This window comes from Hyperolius riggenbachi, chromosome 7 (assembly GCF_040937935.1).
Source record: "Hyperolius riggenbachi isolate aHypRig1 chromosome 7, aHypRig1.pri, whole genome shotgun sequence".
Taxonomy (NCBI): Eukaryota; Metazoa; Chordata; class Amphibia; order Anura; family Hyperoliidae; genus Hyperolius; species Hyperolius riggenbachi.
The window spans coordinates 92790054-92807113 of NC_090652.1; the positions used below are offsets into that span (position 1 = coordinate 92790054).

The 17060-nt window shown below is 46.4% G+C and overlaps 1 protein-coding gene across 4 annotated transcripts in view; it reads left to right on the plus strand.

Moving 5' to 3' along the window:
* PKD1 (polycystin 1, transient receptor potential channel interacting) overlaps window positions 1–17060 on the plus strand; it is a 264518-nt gene that overhangs the window by 94187 nt on the left and 153271 nt on the right. For all 4 annotated transcript variants that reach the window (XR_011022701.1, XM_068244337.1, XM_068244339.1 and 1 more), the window contains exons 6-8: window positions 8028–8242; window positions 13485–13600; window positions 16060–16186. Coding sequence is in view for 3 of the 4 variants with exons in the window: in XM_068244337.1 (XP_068100438.1) it covers window positions 8028–8242; window positions 13485–13600; window positions 16060–16186 (458 nt within the window). In the remaining variant the exon portion in view is untranslated. The remainder of the gene's footprint in view (window positions 1–8027; window positions 8243–13484; window positions 13601–16059; window positions 16187–17060) is intronic.

A 17060-nucleotide genomic window follows, 5' to 3' on the forward strand; every position in this document is an offset into this window, starting at 1 on the left:
TTCTAATTATTTGTCTAGTTAGAAGAATATTATGATGCAGGAAGAGGCAGACAGTACAGCAGCTGTGCCTCCCTGCTATCTGCCTCTCCCTCCCCCTGCTGCACGTCATCCTATGAGTTATCACTGACCTTGGTGCACTCCAAAGAGCAGGGGGAAGGTCTGCCTCGCTCCTGTGAGGCTGATAGCAGAGAGAGAGCTGCCTCTTGTTGCTTCAGCACAGCTCCTCCCTGTAAAGGAGAAAGTCAGGGACAGAGCTTTCCTCTTATCCTCTGTCGTCATCTGTTATGACCCGGAAGCATTTCTGGAGTCAATTTGCATCGCGGCCATGTTGGCCAAATGATTAAAAGTTATATTTTATTAATTAAGCTATTTATTGGCAGCGGGGAGCTGCGAAAATAGGCAAAATTAACAGGGGGAATGACGGGAGAAATGGTAATATGTTTATTTTACTTTGATGTAAATGCATCACAGATCTTCTTTAAGAAAACAGGACTGTGTTAAGGTAGCCATACACTGGTCGATTTGCCATCAAATCGACCAACAGATAGATCCCTCTCTGATCGAATCTGATCAGAGTGGGATCGTATGGCTGCCTTAACTGCAAACAGATTGTGAATCGATTTCCGCAACAACCGATCTGTGAAGCTGCCACTGCTGCCGCCCCCCCACCCCGCATACATTACCTGCTCCGGCCGGCGTGATTCCCCCGGTCTCCGCTGGTCTCCGGGTCCGGCTGGCTTCACTGAACTTCCTCTCTGGGGGAAGTTTAAACAGTAGAGGGCGCTCTACTGTTTAAACTTCCTGCCGCGACAGGAAGTTCAGTGAAGCCAGCCGGAGCCCAGCGCAGAGAAGAAGACAGCGGAGACTGGGGGAGTCGCGCCGGCCGGAGCAGGTAATGTATTGCAGCTAGTGTCGGTCATCTGTACGCCGCTATCGATGCACTCCCGACCCACCGGCGATCAAGCAAAATCTTCCGCACGGACAAATCGACGGGAATGATTGATTTCGGATGGAAATCTATCGTTCTGTCAGCGTTTGCGCAACGATTTCACAGCAGATTCTATCACAGTGATCGAATCTGCTGTATATCGGCGGGAAAATCGTTAGGTGTATTGGCCCTTTTAGACTCAGTAGGTTGAATAGCTCTTGTACTAGAAACAATTTGAGACTCCTTTCTTTGCTACTAATGTTCTATGTCTTAGCTGTACTACACATACAGTTTATTATCTCATAAGTTTATTTAAGCTTTAGGTTCACTTTAAAGCTGTGGTGTCAAACTCAAATACAACGTGGGGCAAAATTGTACACTGGGACCTAGTCGTGGGCCAACCTCAATATCTACTGGGCACCTTCCTCCCTTATAATGTTCCCAGGTGTCTAATAGTCACCCTCCAATCCCCATACAGTTCTCTGGTGTCTAGTAGTGCTCACTCCCCATACAGTTCCCTGGTGTCTAGAGGCCCCCACCCTCTCCTATACAGTTCCCTAGTGTTTATTGCTTGCCCCCTACCTCCCCCATATGGCTTCCCTGGTGTTCTAGGGCTTCACCTCCAGTATAGCTTCCTTGGTGGTCTAAAGTGGGTCAAACATAATATAAAGTGGGAAAACCACTTGAGGGCCAAATTTAATGGCTCTGAGGGCCAGATTTGGCCCGTGGGCCAGAGTTTGACATGTATGCTTTAAAGGATTCTGTCCTGTTGCCATTACGTTATTTGGGGTAGGAGAGTTTCTGTATAGTTGTTCTTTGAAGTAGAACAGGTGAAGCATTTAGTAACAGTCCCGTCATATCGAGCTTCAATTGGCCTGAAGTCTGTTGATGGTGCTTGTGTGAGAGCCTTGTGTAGCTGTGCTCAGCTCTGAGGTTGTCTTACTTCACAAAGTTCTTAGTTTTGCAGATTTTTTTTTTTTTGCTCAGTCTCCAGAGCAGGAGGCAATGTGCGATTTCCTCCCTAGCAGCCAGCCAGCCAGCTCCTGGCACAAGCTCCTGTATACACATTTCCCCACAGCAGCTGTGCGCAGTCCTCGTCCAGCTCCTCTCCGGGGCCCCAGCGGCAACTCGTTTCAGCCGGTCTGTCTTTGGCAGCAGAGGATGCTGGGAGAAAAGAGACACATGTGCAGCCTGAAGTTATACTCTTTCCTTCAAGCCAACAGTTCAGAGAGTTGTACTGCTTGTTCTCGCTATCATAACCAGATGGCTTGTGAGCAGGGAAGTACATGCAGAAAGACTACAGTTTCTGTGCTCGCTAATTAATTTCATTGTGGATAGAACATTAAAGTCTAGAAATGTTTTGATAAACTGTAAGACGGGGCAGCGAGAGAATCCTGTTTGCCAGATCCTACTCACCAGCTAGTTTGTCTCTGTTGCTTATATGCGCTTGTATAAATAAACTGTTATTTGAACAAGAAGAGGCTACATTCATAGGTAGATAGTGCAGATTCAGAAAAATGTGTAGAAAAACAAGGAAAATATATTTTAAACAAGGTCTTAAACAATTGAAGAGGAACTGTTGTCGAAATAACATAATGAATAAAATTGCTTATTTGTTTTACAATATTCATTCATAAAATTATTTAGTCAATGTTTGCTCATTGTAAAATCTTTCCTCTACCTGATTTATATTCTTAAATTTATCACAGGCGGCAACATCTTTAGTACTGGCAGGGGATCTCTGCTGAATGTTCCTTTACTGAGCGTTCTAAAGCCAGTAGAAAATATAGATAGTCTCTCAGAATGCTCTGGGGGAGAATTCCGCACAATAAACAGTCTAGGCTTAACCACTTGCCGACCGCCCACAGCCGATGGGCGGCGGCAAAGTGGACGGCGAAAGGACCGCAATACGCCATTCGGCGGTGGCTCCTTTGGGCATGTCGGGGTAGCGATCACGTCACTGGTGACGCGTGCTGCCCCTGGCAACAGGCTCCGTCCACCTGCGACATCATTCCGCCGGCTGTTCGTAAGCGCCAGCGGGATGTTAACCCCTCGATCGCCGCATGCAAAGTGTATAATATCACTTTGTAATGTATACAAAGTGTATTATACAGGCTGCCTCCTGCCCTGGTGGTCCCAGTGATCGAGGGACCACCAGGGCAGGCTGCAGCCCTCCATGTCTGCACCTAAACACACTGATCTGCCCCCCCTGCCCCCTAATCGCCCACAGCACACCACGTCAGATCACCACCAAAGTGCATTTTTTACATCTGTTCTTCCCTCTAATCACCCACTTATCACCCATCAATCACCCCCTGTCACGCTACCCATCAGATCAGACCCCAATCTGCCCCTTGCGGGCACCCTATCGCCTGCCTACACCCTCAAATAGCCCCCCAGATCCCCTCTGATCAACTCGCCAGTGCATTGCTTGCATATATTCTCCCATGTAATCATCTACTGATCACCTATTGATCACCCCGTCACCCCCTGTCACCACCTGTCACTGCTACCCATCAGATCACACCCTAATCTGCCCCTTGCGGGCAACCAATCACCCGCCCGCACCCTCAGATAGCCCCCCAGATGCCCTCTGATCAACTCACCTGTGCATTGCTTGCATATATTCTACCATGTAATCACCTACTGATCACCTATTGATCACCCCGTCACCACCTGTCACTGCTACCCATCAGATCACACCCTAATCTGCCCCTTGCGGGCAACCAATCACCCGCCCACACCCTCAGATAGCCTCTCAGACCCCCTCTGATCAACTCGCCAGTGCATTGCTTGCATATATTCCCCCCTCTAATCACAGCTTGAGACACTCATCAATCACCTCCTGTCACCCCCCTAGCACTCCTATCCATCAGATCTGGCCCTAATCTGCCCCATTTTAGAAAGAAGACACCCCAAGGTATTCCGTTAGGTGTATGATGAGTTCATAGATTTTATTTTTTGTCACAAGTTAGTGTAAAATGACACTTTGTAAAAAAAAAAAAAAAATCAATTTCCGCTAACTTGTGACAAAAAATAAAATCTTCTATGAACTCACCATACTCCTAACAGAATACCTTGGGGTGTCTTCTTTCTAAAATGGGGTCACTTGTGGGGTTCCTATACTGCCCTAGCATTTTAGAGGCCCTAAACCGTTAGTAGTCTAGAAACCAAATGCCTCAAAATGACCTGTGAATAGGACGTTGGGCTCCTTAGCGCACCTAAGCTGCAGAAAAGTGTCACACGTGGTATCGCCATACTCAGGAGAAGTAGTATAATGTGTTTTGGGGTGTATTTTTACACATACCCATGCTGGGTGGGAGAAATATCTCTGTAAATGACAATTTTTTGATTTTTACACACAATTGTCCATTTACAGAGATATTTCTCCCACCCAGCATGGGTATGTGTACAAATACATGTGTGTCACTTTTTTAGCAGCCTAGGGGCCCAACGTCCTATTCACAGGTCATTTTAAAGCATTTGGTTCCTAGACTACTCCTCACGCTTTAGGGCCCCTAAAATGCCAGGGCAGTATAGGAACCCCACAAATGACCCCATTTTAGAAAGAAGACACCCCAAGGTATTCCTCTAGGAGTATGGTGAGCTCATAGAAGATTTTATTTTTTGTCACAAGTTAGCGGAAAATGACACTTTGTGAAAAAGAACAGTAACGATCTATTTTCGCTAACTTGTGACAAAAAATAAAATCTTCTATGAACTCACCATACTCCTAACAGAATACCTTGGGGTATCTTCTTTCTAAAATGGGGTCATTTGTGGGGTTCCTATACTGCCCTGGCATTTTAGGGGCCCTAAAGCATGAGGAGTAGTCTAGAAACCAAATGCTTCAAAATGACCTGTGAAATCCTAAAGGTACTCATAGGACGTTGGGCCCCTTAGCGCGCCTAGGCTACAAAAAAAGTGTTACACATGTGGTATCGGCGTACTCAGGAGAAGTAGTATAATGTGTTTTGGGGGTGTATTTTTACACATACCCATGTTGGGTGGGAGAAATCTCTCTGTAAATAGACAATTTTGTGTAAAAAAAATAAAAAAAATCTCATTTACAGAGATTTCTCCCACCAAGCATGGGTATGTGTAAAAATACACCCCAAAACACATTATACTACTTCTCCTGAGTACGGCAATACCACGTGTGACCCCTTTTTGCAGCCTAGGTGCGCTAAGGGGCGCAACGTCCTATGAGCACCTTTAGGCTTTACAGGGGTGCTTACAATTTAGCACCCCCCAAAATGTCAGGGCAGTAAACACACCCCACAAATGACCCCATTTTGGAAAGTAGACACCCCAAGGTATTTAGAGAGGGGCATGGTGAGTCCGTGACAGATTTCTTTTTTTTTTTTTTGTCACAAGTTAGCAGAAATGGAAACTTTTTTTTTGTTTTGTTTTATTTTTGTTTCAAAGTGTCATTTTCCGCTAACTTGTGACAAAAAATAAAATTATGAACTCGCCATGCCTGTCAGTGAATACTTGGGAATGTCTTCTTTCCAAAATGGGGTCATTTGGGGGGTATTTATACTATCCTGGAATTTTTAGCACCTCATGAAACCTGACAGGTGGTCAGAAAAGTCAGAGATGCTTCAAAATGGGAAAATTCACTTTTGGCACTATAGTTTGTAAACGCTATAACTTTTACCCAAACCAATAAATATACACTTAATGGATTTTTTTTTATCAAAGACATGTAGCAGAATAAATTTGGAAAAAGATGTATATAGAAATTTTACTTTATTTGAAAAATGACAGCACAGAAAGTTAAAAAAAAAATCATTTTTTGACAAAATTCATGTCTTTTTTGACGAATATAATAAAAACTAAAAATCACAGCAGCAATCAAATAGCACCAAAAGAAAGCTGTATCAGTGACAAGAAAAGGAGGTAATTTTAATTTAGATGGTAGGTTGGATGACCGAGCAATAAACTGTGAAAGCTGCAGTGGTCTGAATGGAAAAAAAGGCTCTGGTCCTTAAGGGGTAGAAAGACTATGGTCCTCAAGTGGTTAATATCACTGGGAGGGTCGGAGTTGCATTCAAATATACAGAAATAGATTGTATAGCTATAGGAAGTGTTTCTGATGCTAAAACCAGGAACATTACTGTTAAAGTGGGTATCCTGAATAATTTACTGCATTCTACTATGTCACTACAGGGCCTCTTTATGCCAGGCCGCAAGAAAAGACATTTCAATGTTTTCAAATTACTCTGGTGCCTGTCTATTTTCAATTCAGTTAAAGCGGACCTGAACTCAAAACTTCCTTTCTGCACTAAAAGATAAGCAACAGCTTAACCTTTAAAGGAAAGCATTTCTTTGTTACAGCCGATAGTCATCCTGCAATAATTACGCAGTGTGTGTACTTCATGCTTTCATGAAATCAGACATAGGGTTAACATACTGTGTTTACAGGCTTGCTGCTCTGCCAAGGACTGCCAGCTGACACAGCTGAGGGATCAAATTACAATTGTGATTAGTCACAGTTGAGGGGTAATTATACGGGCTAAACTTTTTAAATCCATTCAGGGTGCATTTCTCTTTTCCTTCTGTCCTGTGCAAGAGTTCAGGTCAATGTTAATAATAGCATTTGAAAGTACAAGAAAAACACATTTAAAGTGGAATAAAACTCTGACATAACATTCAATAAAAACGTGTTTTCATACCTTTTTATTACCCATTCAAGTACCATATTTGCTTTTGTGCACAAGTAATATTGCCTGTTTACAAATTACGAGGTCCCAAAGTACAGTTTATTTGCTCTGAAAGCTGCCATTGTATTTTATTCATAGATTTGAATATATAAATACAGCAGCTATCTAGTGATAATTTCTCATCTGTCTCTGCTTGTGAGCTTAGTACAGTTCCATTTCAGTTCCGTTGCTGGCTGTAACTAATTGTAGCAACAGAGGAATGTGCACAGATAATGTTTCCACCTCTTCCGATGCGGATCATAAGCTGAAGGAGCTGTCCACTACAAGTGCTCTGGTTAGCTGTTTGAATGCTGTTCTGCTACAATTTTTTTTTTTTTTGTGATAGTATGTTTAAAGAGACTCTGTAACATCAAAAACATCCACTGGGGGGTACTCACCTCGAGTGGGGGAAGCCTCGGGATCCTAATGAGGCTTCCCACGCCGTCCTCTGTCCCACGGGGGTCTCGCTGCAGCCCTCCGGCCAGCCGGCGACAGACCCGACTGTAAATTCAATATTTACCTTTGCTGGCTCCAGCGGGGGCGCTGTGGCTGCTTTCGGCTCCAAAGTAGACGGAAATACTCGATCTCAGTCGGGTCCGCTCTACTGCGCAGGCGCCGGAAACTTGCGCCTGCGCAGTTGAGCAGACCCGACGGCGATCGGGTATTTCCGCCTACTTCGGAGCCGACAGCCGTCAGAGCGCCTGCGCAGGACCCGGGAAGGTAAATATTGACGTCAGCTTGTATGGAGGGCTGCAGCGAGACCCCTGAGGGACGGAGGACGGCGTGGGAAGCCTCATTAGGATCCGGAGGCTTCCCCCACCCGAGGTGAGAACCCCTCAGGGGACGTTTTGACGTTACAGATTCTCTTTAAGGCTGTAAATAATCTTTAAGAGCAAAGAAGAAATGCTGACTTTTATGTACGAATGATCTATTAGAAAGTAAAGAGGGGAGAGGAAAGAGGAACTGATACCCCAGAAGAGACTGTTCTTTCAGTAGAAGGACAGCTGAGAGCGATGCACTCTGAACTTACGCTGTTGGGACGCAGCAGTTTGCGGTTTCACAGGCCGTGATTCAGGCCCTACTCAGTAATAAGCAAATTATCATCCGCAGGAACTTCAGGAAGACAGAATTCCAGCTGCATGAATTAAATACTAGAACTAAAAGCATAACCAATCTGCTTGTAAGAAATGTCCTCTGAGTCATTTTATATATGCAGCATCCTTATGTTTGAATGGCACACCACTCAAAATGTAATGTGCAAATGCATGTCTTATGTAAGATTATCTCAGCGGTGTTGAGGTCATTCACACTTTATGTCATTTATAACATGTATATGTACATGTTTTTGTTGTGAACTGACTCCTCTGTCTCCCCCTACCCATCTTATTTTTCAGTGGTTTGGAAGTGTGGATTGGATTCAATGATACCCGCAGTGCTGAAACGCTCCCAGCAGGGAAACGTTTTGATCTGGAGAGCTGCCAGAACTGGCTTCCTGGCCAGCCAGAGCCCACCCAGTCCCCTCGCTGCGTGAAGATGGGCCCAAACGGTGTGTGCAATACTGACCTGTGCAGCACCTTGCACAGCTATGTGTGCGAATACAGGCCTCAGGGTATGTATCACAAGCATATCATACAAAATATATAAAATACTGGAAATTACGGAAAGGGTAAGTGCAGTTACAAGTGCACTTCCATAAAATAAATCATGTCTGGCCATCGCCAGATTGCAGGTCACTAGTTCTGCCATTTTTGTTGGTTTTTCTGCTCCCTACGCGGCACCCATCCTCTGGACAATTGAGAACTGCTAAAATCAGGGCCAGATTTACCATAATGCACTGTAGGCTCGTGCCTACAGACGCCTGATGATGGAAAGACGGCTCACTCCCCTCCCACCCACCTTACCTGTGCAGAGTCCCGTACAGAGCGTAAATAAGAGGTTGCTCACCCGGGTCTCCGCATTCCACGGACTGCATCTTCTTTCAGTCGTGGGCACCTCTAGCTACTTAATACTGAGGGGCACCTGTAGCTACCCTATGACTGGCAAGGGAACTAAGGGAGAGGTTACAGCTGAGCCAGCCAGCACACTTGAGCACACTTGCAGTGCCGTTCAGGAGATGTTAAATTCATGGAGGCAGGACCGGATTTGTACCTTTTTTACCGCCCAAGGCCTACTGTCACCAGTCGCCTCCCACCCCCCCAAACTTTACAACATCTCCACCAAACTCCACCATCTCCATCTCCCCAAACTTACACTTTCCGCCAAGCAAAAAGTCTTAACCTGGCACAAAATACAAAAAATACTTAACAGATCCTCTCGGTGCCCACTGTTCCTGCCCTGGGACCCTCTGAACATATTCAGACCCCACACTGCTGCCTGGGACCCTCATCTACTGCACAATAATGGTCCGCACATGCCCAGTAGCTCAAAGCCTTTAGTGCATGTCTGTTTCCTCTGTGCACAAGTGACTTTGTGCTAATTAGAATGTGAGTGCCATACTCATGCGTGCCCAGTACAGTTGCACTTGTACATGGGAGTGCAGCCATGAAAAAAATAGGGTCCTGTGCAGCAAATTGGGGCTGAATATGTTCATGACCCCCAGTATAGGTAGCCAGATTTTGTCCACCCCCTTAGTATAGGTAAACAGATGTCCCCACCCTTTTTTTAGTATAGGTGGTCAGATGCTGAACCCCTTCCCTCCATTACTATAGGCCAGCCTTTCTCAACCTTTTTTGACCCGAGGAACCCCTCGGAAAATTTTCAAATCTCGGGGAACCCCTGACGCATATATATATATATATATATATATATATATATATATATATATATATATATATATATATATATATATATATATATATATATATATATATATATTTTACCTTATATTAAAATTTAACCCATTTCCCCTCTATAGTATGGCACCTGTGCCCTCTTTACTTAGCGTTTCCCGCTATGTCCCCCTTGACAGGTATGGCCCCTTTTGTCCCACTTGTTAGAAATTATGGCTCCCCTGTGCCCTTAACAAGTGTGGCTGCTATGTCCCCCCAGTTTGTTTGGCTACTATGTCCCACTTTTCTGTGGCTGCTTTGTCCCCCCTTTCTGTGGCTGCTTTGTCCCCCCTCTGTGGCTGCTTTGTCCCCCCTCTCTGTGGCTGCTTTGTCCCCCCTTTCTGTGGCTGCTTTGTCCCCCCCCCCCCTTTCTGTGGCTGCTTTGTCTGTTTGTGTGCTGCTGCCCCCCCTTTCTGTGGCTGCTTTGTCCCACTTTTCTGTGGCTGCTTTGTCCCCCCTTTCTGTGGCTGTTTTGTCCCCCCTCTCTGTGGCTGCTTTGTCTGTTTGTGTGCTGCGTTGTCCCCCCTTTCTGTGGTTGCTTTGTCTGTTTGTGTGCTGCTGTCCCCCCTTTCTGTGGCTGCTTTGTCCCACTTTTCTGTGTCTGCTTTGTCCCCCCTTTCTGTGGCTGCTTTGTCTGTTTGTGTGCTGCTGCCCCCCCCTTTCTATGCTGCTGCCCCCCCTTTCTGTGGCTGCTTTATGCATTTGTTCACTGCTGTCTCCCCTTTCTATGGCTGCTTTGCCCGTTTGTGTGCTGCTTTCCCCCCCTCTCTGTGGCTGCTTTGTCCCCCGTTTCTGTGTCTGCTTTGCCCGTTTGTGTGCTGCTTTCTGCCCCCTTTCTCTGGCTGCTGTCATTGGTGTCAGGGAGTGCAGGGAAAAAAAAAACATACTTACCATCTGAAGTCCTTTCCTCCTTCCTTGAAGCTGGGATCCTGTTACAACTCCCGCGCGTGCCGGAACTATAGAGCTGGCTTCGGGTGATGCGGCTGCTTTATAGATCCATCTGCCGCATCACTCGCAGCAGCATGAAGGAATCCTTCTGCTCTGCTGCTGCAAACCTATGGAGAAGCGGGACTATAATGTCCCGCGGAAGTGTCAAATTGACACGGAACCCCTGGAGGGTTCTCGCGGAACCCCGGTTGAGAATGGCTGCTATAGGCAGACAGATGCTGTGTGTTTACCCCCCTGCCCTTTAGTAAAGGTAGTCCGATGCTGTCCCCCTTTGCCCCCTCACTGTAGGTATCCAGATGTGGACCTCCCTTTTGTTTAGGTAGTCAAAACCTGCCCCTCCCCCCTTTACAGTAATATAGGTAGTCCGAGGCTTTCCCCCTCAGAATAGGTAGCCAGATGCCATGCCCCCCCCTTTAGCATAGGTAGTCCGATTCTATCACCCCTTGCCCCCACCTCCCCCAGTATAGTTGCAGTATAGTTAGTCAGATGCTGCAACTCCCCCTGCGAGATTACTCTGCTGCTCCCGCTCTCTCTCGGGGTTTGGGGGGGGGGGAGAAGACATCCGCATAGGCTCCTGCTGGGGCGGGGGGAGAGTTGACAGGGGATAGCATCTAGCAGCCAATCTCACAGGGGGCGGGGGGAGGTGTGGGCTGCGGCTAAGCTGAGTGAGCCTGCTGCCCAAGCCTCAGGAAGCCGTTCCACGCTGCCTGGAAGAGAGGCTTACTCCAAGCCGCCGATTGTAAAAGGGCGGGCGGCTGCTGACTTGTGGATCGGTTCTTTCTTACCGCTGGTGACAAGTGCAGTCAGCCTGTCATCACCTGCCGCCCTTTGGATTCTCGTGGATTCTGGTGCCCTAGGCACTGGCTTTGGGTGCCTTTCCCCAAATCCGGCCCTGCATGGAGGGCGAAGTCTAGGGTGCCAGGACATCTCTGCTTGTAGGCTCATGTGATGTAAATCCGGGCCTGGATAAAATCATTCTCCCTGTGGTCAATTTATAATACTGCTATAATCCTCTACAAATACTCACAGGTGGTGAACGTCTGTTCTTAGTCCTTTTGGGCTTTCATGTGGCATTAAAGGACACCTGAAGCAAGAGGCTGTTAAGCTTGGAGGTGTATTCTCCACGGTCAGCACGTGATGCATAAGCTGACGTGAAGGAGGTACACACACCAGCACAAGGAATCAGGATATCCCCAGTTTAGTGGAGGAGAGGACTGACTCCAATAGGAGATTGTGGCGCACAGAGCCGGTGCAGATCCGAACAGCCACAAACAATACTTTCATGATAACGTCTCAGCGCAAAGTAGCGCTGAGCGCATAAACCAGAACTGAGGAGATCAGGGCAGGTAGACAGAATGAACGCTTGCTTAACTAGCCACTACTTAGTGACAGCAAACGTCCACAACAAGACAGGCTAGAATGAGGCAGCCAATGCGTTTGCAGCGATGGCGTGCCTCACAAAGACAGGACAGGATAGTCAGGAAATAGCAGGATCAAGATAGATGAACGTAACACAGACAAATATACAACAAGTATGTTTTCCTAGCGTATTACAATTACAGCTATCAATGAAACTATTTGTAACGTCTGACTAACATATGTATATATCGGCAATGAACCGATATATGACATAAGCAGGAACACTGACTAGCACTGGAGCAATACAGGGAACAGGACTCAGAAGGATTCGCTATCTCTTCGCAGAGATGAACGCAATCCACAAACAGGACCAGGAGCAGGATACTAGCTCAGCACGGGTGATCACGGTACGCGCAAACTACCAAAACGTGCTGGAAGGCTGACTAACTGAACACAAGAAATAAACAGTTCGTGTACGTATATATCAGCGACACTGATGTATCAACGTAACACGAATACAAGGAAAATAACAAAATGCGCAAGTATGCGTATATATTGGCGATGAACCAATATATGACACAAGACAAGCAGAGTAACAACTTCTAGAACAAGAGCAGAACTAGGAGGACTCGCTGACCCCTTCGCAGGAGTCAGCGCAGTCCACACAAACTAGGAACGAGGTGGGGCACGAGCAGAGTAACAGACAGAATCTGAGACTATGGTAGCCCATGAGGCATTGCAGGAAGCAGTTCTTTATACTGAGGTCATCCAATGGGAGCAGACCTGCAGATTCCCACACAAGTGAATGGTAATTAATCACAGGCTGATAGCAGGAAAAGGCAGACAATGATATGCAGCCTGCAGGAAAGGGATTGCGCCTCCATTGCAGCAGACAATGTTTGTTTACACAAAAGCATATGAAACTGTCATTAACTTCAGAGCGACTGCAGATGGAATCAGCAACTAGTTTAAGTGCAAACCAAACTATGCAAGCAAATGCATGTAATGACATTAGAACTGCTTGGTTTGCAATACCACTGCAGTCAGCAGTAAACGCTGCAGAAGCGATCATAACAGAGGCATATGGAGGCTGCCATATTTATTTCCTTTTAAGCAATACCAGTTGCCTGGCTATCCTGCTGATCCTCTGCCTCTAAGGGCCCGTTTCTACTTCTGCCGCACGCGTCAGCGAGACGCGCGGCGGCACTTCTGGGTGTGTGGGATCGCAGGTGAATCCCAGAAGCTGTGCCATGCACGGCTATGGAATTCGCAGCCTTCCGCGCGAAATCTGCGGGCAGTGTCGGCCGAATCGCTAGGGTAAGTGATTCGGCCGGCAGCGCCATAGTTTCCTATGGCAGAGTTTCCCCCGCGTGATTTGCCTGCGAGGAAACTGCGGAATCTGAGCATTTTCCACTCCAGTGGAAATGGGCCCTAACACTTTTAGCCATAGACCCGAACAGGCATTTACAGATCAGGTGTTTCTGACATTATTGTCAGATCTGACAAGATTAGCTCCATGCTTCTTTCTGGTGTGATTCAGACACTACTGCAGCCAAATAGACCAGCAGGGCTGCCAGGCAAAACATTTCTACCTTGAGGATGTGTATGTGAGAGGGGTATTATAATAACTGGACTGTACATTACCCCAGGTATAGGTTTGAAAGAACCCTCGCTAAAACACCCCCGTTTTATGTAGTTGTGATTTTTCTTTTCTAGTGGACTCTCTTAATGCTACATACTTTGTAGCAGGACCTTCGGTGTTCGACACAAATTGGCCTCTGCAGAACTTAACAAGAGTTGAGAACTTTTCTTCTCCTGCCAGGGAGGTGGAGGTAAGTGTCTTTAAATTAATCATTCAATTTAATTGCAGTACCTTTGTGTCTGTTACTTGGGTCTAGCTGAGATTGATCCAGAAGTGTTCCAAACAAAGAGGCTAATTTACAAATATGGGGTAGAAGGAAAAACCGGAGCAAAAGTGCAGGAGTTGTCCACAGCAACTGTTTAGAATTCTTATCAGACATCTGAGTGGTTGGTCTTGGCAGCTGTTGGGAGATGATGTCCTGTGTGTGTGGCCTGAGGGCCCACAGACTGACCACTCTCAAAAAAAATTCATTGAGTTGTCAGGCCTAAAATTCTTTCTAGATGCGGTTGTTCTCCTTCCTGATTGAGCAATCCCGCAACATCTAAAGACATCTTTCTAATCGACTTTAATGTCGCACTGTGAAAGAGCCCTAAAGAGGGCTTGAATGCTTTTCTTGTATTGAAGGGCATCCACGGCTATAATTACTAGGTAGTTCCTTAAAGGGATAGTGTAGGGGGGTCGGGGGAAAATGAGTTGAACTTACCCGGGGCTTCTAATGGTCCCCCGCAGGCATCCTGTGCCCGTGCAGCCACTCACCGATGATCCGTCCCCGCCTCCGGTTCACTTCTGGAATTTCAGACTTTAATGTCTGAAAACCCCACTGCACCTGTGTTGCCGTGTCCTCGCTTGATCCACGGATTTAGTCTGGAAGGAATTTTTCCCTTTTAACCTCCTTGGCGGTATGGACGAGTATACACGTCCATTACCGCCGGAGGTCGCCACTCAGGCCCTGCTGGGCCGATTTTTACCAAATAAAAAGCAGCACATGCAGCCGGCACTTTGCCAGCCGCGTGTGCTGCCTGATCGCCGCCGCTCTCCGCGAGCAGCGGCGAAAGAGGGTCCCCCCAGCCGCCCGAGCCCTGCGCAGCCGGAACAAATAGTTCCGGCCAGCGCTAAGGGCTGGATCAGAGGCGGCTGACGTCAGGACGTCGGCTGACGTCCATGACGTCACTCCGCTCGTCGCTATGGCGACGAGGGAAGCAAAACAAGGAAGGCCACTCATTGCGGCCTTCCTTGTTTATTCTGGGCGCCGGAGGCGATCGGAAGAACGCCTCCGGAGCGCCCTCTAGTGGGCTTTCATGCAGCCAACTTTCAGTTGGCTGCATGAAATAGTTTTTTTTTTATAAAAAAAAAAACCCTCCCGCAGCCTCCCTGGCGATTTTAATAGAACGCCAGGGAGGTTAAGGCTAATTGGCCCAGGCCTTGTAAGGATTTTAGCCTTCCCCTGGATCAACTGGGATTTGGGCAGGTTCAGGATGTCCCCCCCCCCCCCCCCCCTGATTGAACTTGATGGACGAATGTCTTTTTTTCAACTTTACTAGCTACGTAACTATGTAAGGTTACTTGGGTCTAGAATAAATTTCGCCCCTGTCTGCTATTCGCCGCTTTGTAGTGTTGCCCATTAGTTTAAAGCCTGGTCTACATGTGCCGATGTATCTTATCAATCGAGTCGCTGATGCGGCTCGATTGATAAGATCCGGCAGGTCAGATCTAGCCACGCCCGATTCCCCGTGAGCGGGCAATAGCGGGGAATCGAGCGGAAGATAGGCGGGGACGAGCGGGTATCGAATCCAACGCACGAGCGGGGGACACGGCGGGTACGCACGGGGATGTGGAAGAGTCAATCTGGCGGCTAATCGAGCCGCCGGATCGTTTCGTGTAGATTAGGCTTTAAGCTACCTATATACGCCAGATTAAACTAAACCGCTTGCCCAATTCCCAAGTGCATTGTTCTATTTACACTGCCCCTGGAAGACGCTCCATCATGTACGCGTGTTATCTCTCCTTCCTCTTCATAGTAACATAGCGTCACTATCCTCTCTTTATAATACTTGGCCCCAAACTGTCACCCAAGGGGTCAAGTCCTGATTCCTGCAGGCAACTGTCCTTGTGGGTGTGTAGTACTGTACAAAGTTTGCTTAAAGTGGACCTGAACTATTGCACAGGACAGAAGGAAGACATATAAATGCACCCTGTATGTATTTAGAGAGTTTAGTCTGTCTAATTCCCCCTCACCTGTGACTAATCACAAGTGTAATTTGATCTCCTCCGTGTGTCACGTGACCGCCAATGGCAGAGATGGCAGTTAAGCTCATTTGAAAGCACAGGTTGTTAACAATGTGTCTGCTTCCATGAATCAGGAAGTAGAAACTGTGCAGATTTATTGCAGGATTTGTATCAGCTGTAACAAAGAAATTTTTTTTTGTTTGAAGGTTATAATGCAGTTGTTCATCTTTAGAGCAGAGAGGACATTCTGAGTTCAGATCCGCTTTAACTATTCTTAGCCCGAGACAACAAGAAATATTTTCTCTTTCATTTCCTGCACTGACCTGAAACAAAGGAGAGCTCTTCCTCCAGATATTGTAATAGATAAAGCCTGTTTATATTTGAGCTAGGCTTTAATGTCTACCCCCTTGTGCTTTCTCATAGATGTTGGTTTTTCCTGGCTTATGGTTTACACGGAAAGTCTTTATTTCATCCCTGGAGTTTGTGACAAATGAAATGACAGATCCTGTGAAACTAAGGTTCCAGATCTATACAAAGAGCAAAGAACAAGGTAAGAATTCAGCCCTTGTCCTGCAATACAGATGGAGACTTTTTAATTAAAGGCTACAGAGACATACAGTATTTAAAGATGAACTGTAAGCAAGGATTGAACTTCATCCCAATCGAATAGATCATCAGGGATGTCTGTATGGCTGATATTGTGGTAAACACCTTCCCACGGTGTGAAGCTAGTACCTGGGTCCTGACATCACTGTGGGAGCCTTGATGCATTGTGGGAAATAATGTCTTTTTCCACATGGCAAGCAACCAGTATCTTCCTCTGTGCATATGTATATATATAAAAAAAAACAACCTTTTAGCCTACCGTAATGTTGGTGTGCTTATGGATAATGGCAGTTTGTGCTGGTTTTTTTTTCATTTCTTCCAGTAGTAAAGATGATGACGTGAAGGCTGATTGTGGAGCAAACGATATGAACAAATGACGTGGGGACTATCAATCATTTCTTGATCGCTTTTCTATTTTTTAACTTCTCACTTTGTAGTGTATTGATGTATAGCTAGTCAGGTATAGGTGCCCCCAGTATAACTAGCCAGGTATAGGTGTCCCCAGTATAGCTAGCCAAACATACATATATCCAGGCACATCGCCTCTAGTTAGGACATTAAATAAATTATTAGGGAAAGGGAGGTGCTGAAGGGGGTGTGGCTAAAAACAGAAAAAATCAATTAACCCTTCGCACACTCACATGCAAATGTTCAAACAAATGCATTCACAGATTTACTCATCCAGGCACAACTGTTATCCCTACAGCTAAATTAAAAGCCAGGGTTTTAGTTCACAGAAGAATGCATTCTTATGCTTAGTCACCTATACTGCGTAGAAGTACCCAGGTAAACATAGGTGTCCTAACTCTGGCCCTGTA